This window comes from Saccostrea cucullata, unplaced genomic scaffold, assembly GCF_032062105.1.
Source record: "Saccostrea cucullata isolate Sc308-1 unplaced genomic scaffold, CSIRO_AGI_Scuc_v1 ctg16145, whole genome shotgun sequence".
NCBI classification, from domain to species: Eukaryota; Metazoa; Mollusca; class Bivalvia; order Ostreida; family Ostreidae; genus Saccostrea; species Saccostrea cuccullata.
In genome coordinates, this window is record NW_026941616.1 from 1 (window position 1) to 9,847 (window position 9,847).

Genomic DNA, 9,847 nt, shown 5'->3' on the forward strand with positions numbered 1-9,847 from the left:
CAAGACAGAAAAACATTTAAAAATTTCGTTCCGATGAAAAATCGTCCGGATACTGAAGCATCCAGATATCTGGCGTCCGGATATCTGAGGGTTCACTGTATATGATTTTAAAGAATTTCTTCCTTAGAAATGTAGCTATGGGTACTATAAGTTGGATTACAATTAGTACAATTAAATCCCAGTTCATCTAAATTACAAATTGAATTGAAACCACGAGCCTTACAAACAAAGACGACGTTGTTATCCAGGACCAGTACATACAAACTGCAAGAACCGAGGGGAATAATAGAAGGTTGGATTATATGCAAGTTATTATTATTGTTTTTTTAAAATTTTTATATTATGATTATTATTATTTGATTTTTATGAACAGGGTAGTATTTTTGTCTAAAAGTTTTTATTGGACTCATGATGTGTCCTTGAAAATTGAAAATTTCCTCTTGGTTGAAGACAAGTGTTAGGAATGTTTCCAAATATATATAAAGCACAGGTGTTTACAGAATTTTAGTGACTTATATTTGTAAAGTTTTAACTTGATGGTTGTTCTGTATACAATTTGAGTTATTTCAATGAACTGTTGAGCTTCATTAATCCTCAAAAAGTAACGGATTCCGATAGAAACCATTCGATTTTCGATGAGCAAGACAATGGTTGATTCAATCTGCTTGTTTGAAGTCATGTTTGAAGTCTATTTAAGCACACACACGTTTTCTCTTACACTTGATAAGTGCAATTGTTAAAAAGTGTAAAGACAGAATAAGGTCTGAAGTAAAATATCCTTTTCTAAAACCTGCTTAATTTTATTGATTAAGTTCAGTTTCAGCTAAATGCATTCTTTCTTGTTTGCATGATCAACATATATTTTATTTCTTTTAAGGCGATTTATTTATTATTTATTGTAATAAAGTGTGACATATCAATGGAATCACGGATGCTGAAACGTCACTATAATGTATCCAGTATTTTACATTTATTGACTGAGATCGAGGGCAACATTCGTTTTGTAGGACCCAAGAACCAAACTGTCTGCCTGAGGCCGTTAGGCCGAAGGCAGACAGTTTGGTTCGAGGGTCGACAAAACGCATTTTGCCCGATAACTCCGTCAATAAATGTTTTGTTATACCTTTTATTTTATTTCATCTTTTTGAAATGAAATTTCATAAAATGAAATGACATAGAAGTATTTTGTACTGTCTTCCGTGGTGTAACATTACGTCCGTCACTGTTGAACACCAACAAATGAAAATGAGATTAAGCTCCGCCTATTCTGTGACGTAAGCGGTCCAAAATATCATCGACCTGTCCAACATTTCACTCAACAGTCTAACATCGATTTTTTTTTATGATCGCTCAGCAATACATTAGAAATGTTAGACTTTCTTCGTAAAGATTTGTTTAGGAACACATCTTTAAAGGTATAACAATATGATTTAAAACCCATTAATTTTTTAATTGTAAAATATTCAAACGCTGTTTTATGAAAAGTTTACTTAATTCATTTGGATGTACATGTTATGAGAATGTTAAAACGTATTCTTTGATATAAAATAATCATACTTTTAAAACCAATGAAGGACATTGTGCCAAACTAATAAAGAATTTAATTTCTTCGTTGATCATGATGTTCTAGCCTGTGAAGTAGGCACGTTTGGAGACAGGTGTACGGGAGGACCCTGTGTCTATGGATACTATGGATTTGGTTGTCAGAGTAAATGTAACTGTACGTCCGACCAGTACTGTGACAGGAAGACAGGATGTTTTCATAATTCTACAAAAGGTAAGAACTATATGCGGTTGAAACGAAACTTACCTCGTTTTTAGAAATTGAAATTAATTTATTTATTTTGTATTCGGAATGCTAACATTAAACGCTGCTATGCCGATTTTAACAACGCATGTAGAATTTTTTAAATTTTATTTCTTTATATACTGACAATAAGCAATCAAATAATTAATATCTGTAAACTGTTGATGATGGTCAGTTTTTGATTCAAATACGATTTAATATGGAAGGCAACTGAAATAATTAAGATATATTTGATGTATTAAAAAGAATTCTTTTGATTTGTGTTGAAAATGGGATATTGTAAGTACATAAAAAGAAAATAAATTACTTGGAGATTTCTGTAAGATTTTTTTTTAAACTTAAGATTTTATACTTTAATTTTAACCAGACCCAGGGAGTGCAGTATTTGAGGAAAAGTCATATAGTAGTACAATTATTACCGTTATAATAACGGCGGCTATTCTTAGTGTAATTTCCATACTAGCTGCCATTGTCTTCCTTTATAATAAAAAGTAAGTTATTTTGAAGCTATTGTGTGTATGGTTATTTTATAAAATTATCTAAATTTTGATTTCCTTTGCTTAATTCTACGGAGGCAAAACGTTAATTAAAAAAAATACAATATAGCCTAATGAATATTAGGGTTCAAAAAATAAATAATAAATAAATACATGGATCCTCATGAACTTTTCATTACATATCTTTATTCCTGAAAAGTCGGAACCGACGATCTTTCTATTAATAATAATAGATGTTACTTTATAGATTAGAGTTTATACGCCAGTTTTTGACAAGTAAGTACCTGTATGCTCTCAAAATGCTTTAAAATTATAATATAAAAAAACAGATATGTCTGCAATAACATTAAGAATAATATTATAATTCTTTAATTTTCTAAAAAAGTTATTAATTATAAACTACAGAAAGAATGTGAGATATATTATTCATTATCATGGATCGCGTTTACATTTTTTTTAAAATAAAAATTAAATACTATTCATATCTTAAGAATAAGATTTATTCTGGATTTTCCTTTTCAAAATAATTTTGTTTTAGTAAGCAAATCAAAATCAATCTTTTATGAAGGACGGGAGACAACCCGGCCTGAAAACGCAGATTCAGTGAGAGGGCAAGAGGATTACTCTCAATGGACTAGGAACTCAAACAGTTACAACATGCTTAGCACCAGAAGATTCAATGTAGACTCCAAAATGAACGCAATAGACGAGGTAGGCGTCTACCATCATGTTGACGAAGGAATATTCAACCGCCATAGTACGTCTCAGGACAAGTACGATGCCATAGTTCTCAGCAAGATCCCTGTGATGCATATGTCTGCAATTGATGACAATAAGGAAAATGTTCATGGTAAAAGGAACAATGTTTCTAATAACACAAGTGGTATATCAAGAGAATGTTATTCACTTGCTTTCAATTCGGATAATTCATCAGAATCTGCAAGGGAGAATACGAAATGCACTTGAAATGCAAACAGGAAGACTTAAAAAAGAAAAGCATGATCATGTTATCTTGGTGCGAATTTAAGTGTTTCATATTATGTTTTCATTGAAGTGCTTCCTTAACCACAGCTGTTATAAATTACGCACCTATATCTTAAGAAATTTAATTATCTCTCTCACACACACACGTCTGTGATGCATATAGGTACAGTCCCTATTTACCAATCTCTCTTTTTCTTTTTCTTCACAAAATCCCAGATCAAGCAATCCCAGTCACGTGCTGTTTAGCGCGAATGGACGAGTCGTATGTCTCGATGGTTCCCTATTCCTTCTGAATTAAAAGTAGAAGAACGCTAAAATAAATCCATTTTCAAAGACTTCAATATATCTCTGTTATATTTCCTAATCAGATAAAGCAAGACGGATGTGCCAACTCCAAAACCTCCTTGAGATTCCCGGGTTCCGGGGGTTGGAACCCCCCCTTTATTTTGGAGAGTGAGAGGGGATAAAACGTTTTCCGAGATTATATACATTTGTATTTGTACGTCCCACTTATTTATTGAATAAAGAGATTCTCACACATTAAGTTTCCTCCAATCACCTTCTCTATTATACTTTTTTATGAGAGAATGGTAGAAAATATTCTACTTATTTTTATATATCTAGATCTTGTATGCAGCATGCAAAGTTTAATATGAAATTGGATTCCCACGATCATTGGCTGTGTTGGCTATACTTGTACCGTTTTTTATCATATCTAGATCTATTAAAGGAACTAACATGTAACTCTGTTTTAAAGCCCACCCGCATCCCACCCCCAAAAAAGTTTTCAAATTCTTCAAGAAAATTCTTTATACTCTTTGGAAATGATACAAATCCATTCAATTTTAAGGCTTCCGTAGTTTTTGAAACGTGTTTTTTTTTTGGGGGGGGGGTTGTTTTGTTTATTTTGTATTTGTTGTTTTGTTCGTACTGGGGTACGCTTTTTAAAAAAAAAAAAAAGGCCATAAAACAAAGATAGTATTTAGCACAACCTTAGATATTTCCATACAAGTCTGTGAATCTTTGCTTGAGAGTATGTATTGGGGGGGGGGGGGTAAGAGGGGAACAACCCTGGAACCACCCCTTTCAAAAATTGCTGGATCCGCCCCTGCAATGCCACTATGATAATAGTGCCTGGTTTTATTCTTAAAGTATACGAAAACCCTAGAGCTTCAAGGGGGGGAGGTCACTCCCTTCGCGTCACCCAGGACCCACCGGGGGCCTTACGGCGGCCCCAGACCTCTTTCCTAAACGAGGTTATACACGCCCCCTCTCCAAATCCTGTATCCGCCTATGGTATATAAATGATTAGTCCTTTAGAATCAATTGATCAAGATACCGTAAGACGAAGAAGAAAAAAAAATAATCTGTCCTTGATAATCTTGAAAATAAATAATCTGTCCTCGACAGGCATGAAAATAAATAATCCGTCTCAAAAAAATTTGCCAGCCCCCCCCCCGGATCAAATGGTCGTCCCCTTAGGCCTACAGGTACATTCTCGAAAGCGGTCCCCAAACATGCACGCCTCGAAGTGTGTTGACGACGTTCCAGTAGCAGTGGAAAGGTTTACATATCAATGCTTTCAAACTTATTGAAAAAAGCAATGTTTATGCATTATAGATACAAAAGTTTCAGAATACATAACACATCGCAAACTGAAACATAGCATAAATATGTTACATACATGTTACATACATGTACGGAACATTAGGCCTAAGTGGTCCTCAGATGCGTGCAGACGACGACAGCTTCGTAATTTCTTTTTTATTGCAACTTAGGCTCGTAGTATATCATAAATTTTCTTTGATGTTGTAAATGCAGAATATCTATCCCAAATTTATAGACATACCGTACGAAAATAATACGATAACATAGATCTATAATACTGAGCTGTTTACATTCGCTAGGAAACTAAGTCGCTTCATTCTGTGGCGGCCTATGCGGGTTAAAAAATGGAACATTTCTGAAACATCATAGAACATGTAGAAATTATTTGATTCTAAACTACAGGCTTGGGTGTATAAAAACAAAGTTAGATAGACAAAATAATGATTTTACATTTTTTGAACAATGGTATTACCAATAATTATAATCAACTTTTTTCTAAGATAATTTTTTCAGGTAAGTCTTGGTGTCACAAGAATCACAAATGAAGAACTTTAAAAGAGAGCAGGGTTTTAGAACCACCAAAATTAGATGGAGAAAACCATGCAAATCAGATTGAGAAAGTGGGACTGGATTTGACTAATCCCAGGGAAGCCACAATCTAACACCACAAACCAATACCCAATCCATAACCCACAGGGCAAGAGAAAGAGAGGACATCTAACAAAATATCATGAAGTTAATTAAGATTCCTGATAAGTTTCCATGATACGGAAACTACTACCTTTCCATTCCCTTAGGTTTCCAACCTATGGAAAATCAAGGTTTTCTATATGAATCCAAGCAGTTTCCTATTCATGGAACCTTTAAGATTCCTGACTAGTTTCCCATCCACGGAAACTACTACGCTCCAATTCCATAAGGTATCCCAAGGCAGGAAGCCAGTGGAGTCTTCAGGTTTCCTTATGGTATCCAAGTGGTTTCCAAAACATGGAATCTTTGAGATTCCCGACTAGTTTCCCATCCACGGAAAACCTACTATGCTCTGATTCCATAAGGTATCCCGAGGCACGGAAGCCAGTGGAATCTTCAGGTTTCCTTATGGTATCCAAGTAGTTTCCAAAACATGGAATCCTTGAGATTCCCGACTAGTTTCCCATCCACGGAAACACCCTACGCTTCGATTCCAATAGGTATCCCGAGAAACCAGTGGAATCTTTAAGATTCCCGTATGGGAAACTTACGGAATCAAGGGAAACCTCGCGATTCCACTGGATTCCAAGCCTTGGGATACCTAATGGAATCGGAGCGTAGGGTGTTTCCGTTGCATAGAATCAAGGGGGAATAACCCAGTATCCCGCACGGAAACCACAAGGAAGCATAACGTAATCTGGAGGTTTCCATATGGTTTCCATAAGGTTTCCCACAATGGGAAACTGGTTTTTTCACCCAGTGAACACTAACATACACTTTTCTTGTCTTTAAATTATTCCTTGGATATAACACTTTCAGAAAAATATAAGCATGTGGGAAGTTTGATGCACGTTTTTTTCGGATATGAGAAGAATACATCCTTAAACAAGCAATTTACGCCTCTAGATTTTCTGTGCACAGTTACAAAGAATTTCTCCACTTCAGCATTCGTCAATCAATGACCTTTCACTCTCCATTATAGGACACATTCTGTTATTAACCTTTATATTTTATCCAACCACCCAACCCTTGTAATTCATTTCTACAGATCGATAAACTCGCTTGCTTAGAATTTTCTGTCATCCGACCAAAAAATCCAAAATCAGATTTAACCACTTTACATGAAAGTATAATATTCAAAAGTGCTGAATAGTCACATGACACAATTCTAACTAAAAAAAATAACACAGCCAATAGTATAAATATTAGGAACTCTGAATGAACTTGGAAAGTTAGGTGCTCTCTGTGAATCTTTTTCTGCATCGTTGGAAGTTTCGATGTGGTAATGACATTAATGCAAAAAAAAACAAGTCATGACTGAAGGGTGAAAATTCACTTAGATTGATTGATTGCATGTTGTGTATCGTCCATCTCGAGAATTTTTCACTCAAATGTAGACGCCACCAATTGCCGGTGGAGAGCTGCAAAATTTGTCCTATACTCGGCACTGAGAGCAATTGAGCAGGGGAGATCTTTTTTCGTGCCAGCACCTACTGCGACACGGAAGCTCGGTTTATACGGGCTCATCCGAAGGACCGCTCTACATGTCCCGCAGTGGAGTTCAAACCCGCGACGTAAGGATCAATTCCTTACTTCGCAACACTAGAGCAGACACTCTAACCACTGCGCCACAAGAGCGACAGCTTATTTGACTATATATATAAATATATATAATAGATGCATTTATGTATGTCATGAATGTAGGCATATGGAGGATATGGAGATAACAAACAGTATTCAATATCAAAGTCCATAAAACAATACAAAATAGGAGCAGAGCAAACACGGACCTCCGAAACATCAGCGATAGGATCAGGTGCCATGGAGGAGTGAGCATCCCCTGCTGACCGGTCGCACCCGCCGTGTGCTCTTTGTCATGATCAGGAAATAACAGAAAAACCTGTCGTCAATTCAATGTATGAATAATGGACTAACAATTAGTACGAAAAACGTCAGTCAGCATTTGACTCAATGATAAATTGTATTTGCTGTCAAGGTCATTGTATCGACCATAGAGCTTACAAAATGTTGACTTTAAACGAGATTGCTGGTATTCTTGTTTCATCAACTTGTTTGTCAATAATTTACCTCGTTTTAGAAATTGTTCGCACATAGAGCATGCTCTTGCGTATCGAATCAACTGAGATCTATATACGGAGACTCCGTATGCAGGTGATGAAGCTGTATTGCTGCATAAGTAAGCGAAGTTGACGATAGAAAAGTTAAAGTTATCACGTTCATCATATAGCTTAGTTGTTAGATTACCATTAACGTCTTTTTCAAGTAAAATATCCAAGTGTGAAACAAATGTGTCAGAATCTGTTATATCTTTTATCTCAAGCTCTCCACGATATATCATATCGACGTAGGAATGGAAATTACCATTGTTAATTGACAATACGTCATAGATATATCTAAATGCTGAGTTGAAGGCCACAGCAAGTGTTTTCTTCTTTTCACTCATAAGATTTTGCACAAATTCTGCTTCATATGAATACAAAAATAAGTCTATAATAATATATATTATAGTTGACACATGTATTTAAATGAAAATAATTTTTTGAAGGCTGATAATATAGTCTGTCATAGGTCTATCAGTTGTCTTGCTTTACAGTATTCATTGTCAACAAAAAGTTTAAATAAATATATCTTTCAAATTATTTCTAAATATTCATTTTCTTGATCATTGCATACAGAACTTTTTCCGGTTCTTTCTTTTTTCAAACAAGTATCAACAGCTTCATAATCTGCATTTGAATCTTTTCGTCTTTCACGAACAGGATTAGCATAAAACTGTGGCTAAGAACATAGATCCAATACACCTTGACTCTCTTTGAGATTTCATTCTGAAGAAAAACAAACAATGAAAATATTTGAACTTCTCATTTGTGCAAAAAATCATGAAATCCGGTTCATTTATCGAAATTACGATTTTCTACTTTAGAGCTTTGTAAATAATTGACTATATCTAAATTAGTTTTTTATTTGTCAGGAACTTATATATAATATTTAATATTCAAATGCCATAATATGAAATTCATTTAAGTTTGATTTCACATACATTCGTCATAAATCATCTGCTTGTTCTATCGAGACCTTTAGTTTACAGGAAGATAAGGAGGAGTAGGAGAAGAATAGAAGAAAATATACCTCTTACGGACGGTGATAATGGTCGAAGAAATTGCAGCAGTTAGGAAGACACCTAGGACCACGTATAACAATTTTTCTCCAATTGAAACTGCTCTACCTGTTTTATCTTGTTCCTCTAAACAAATATTTAAATTAATTAATATGCAGAAAAGATAAGCTATATAACACAACCACATGAACCTCTCATCATACCCTAAAAATTAAAATAAAATTGTATTTTTTATAAGAATTCTCATTCTTATTCAACTAAGAAATTCTTTCTTAAAAAACAACGTTGTAAATTGAGAACAGAGTATAAAAGCACGGACCCCTGGAAACTCTCAAGGTGGGATCACATGTGTCCAGGAGGAGTAAGCGTTACCTGTTAAAGGAACAAGCCCTCAGTTTGAAACAGTAACAAATAGTAATATATAGTGAATTAGTAGCCCTACCCCCTTCCAAAAAAGATCTTTTGGTTGCAAAATTTCAGTGAAATTAAAGTCCGCCGACCATGCCAAAATGCATATGTCACTGTTGTACAGTATGTAATAAAATGTACATGTAATAAACATTGCTTTAAGTGTGAAAACCAAGATTTTGTTTACTTTTTATACCCCAGCTTGAAAAGCAGGAGGGTATACTGTGATCAGAATGTTTGTCCGTTCGTCTAGCTGTACGTTCGTCTGTTCTAAACGCTTTGAGGTACGGTACCCATTTTTTCTATCCGCAATCCCTCTTTTACTACTGAATGAAATTTACTGAGACCTTCACAGAGTCTTTTTTATCAAGTGCCATTGTATATTTTCTTTTTGATCGGACGCATATGTTGGGTTTCCCAGAGTAGGACATGAACACGGCCATTTTTTCTATAATATTAAAGGGTAACCATATCTTGTCCGCAGTTCATCCTATACCACTGAAAAAAATTAAATAATACTTTTACAGATTTTTACATAAAGCCACCATGAACTTCCTATTTTGTATTTTGATCTATGGAGAGATCGACTATAGGCATTTATGCCTGCTATAGAATCCAAGTCACTGAATAAAATATATATATCAAACTAACTTCCTATTTTACTTTTTGTTCTGATATATATTTCAAGTCTCCCAGTGTCAAACATGAGCTTTG

General features: G+C 34.8%; 1 protein-coding gene across 1 annotated transcript; it reads left to right on the forward strand.

The window, feature by feature from the left end:
- Positions 1 to 1,574: 1,574 nt before the first annotated feature.
- On the forward strand, positions 1,575 to 3,618 carry LOC134258173 (uncharacterized; the record flags this gene model as incomplete). Its single annotated transcript, XM_062740719.1, has 4 exons — positions 1,575 to 1,777; positions 2,175 to 2,298; positions 2,552 to 2,580; positions 2,873 to 3,618. Coding segments are annotated over 4 exons (754 nt in total), but the record flags the coding sequence as incomplete, so codon positions are not given.
- Positions 3,619 to 9,847: the final 6,229 nt, after the last annotated feature.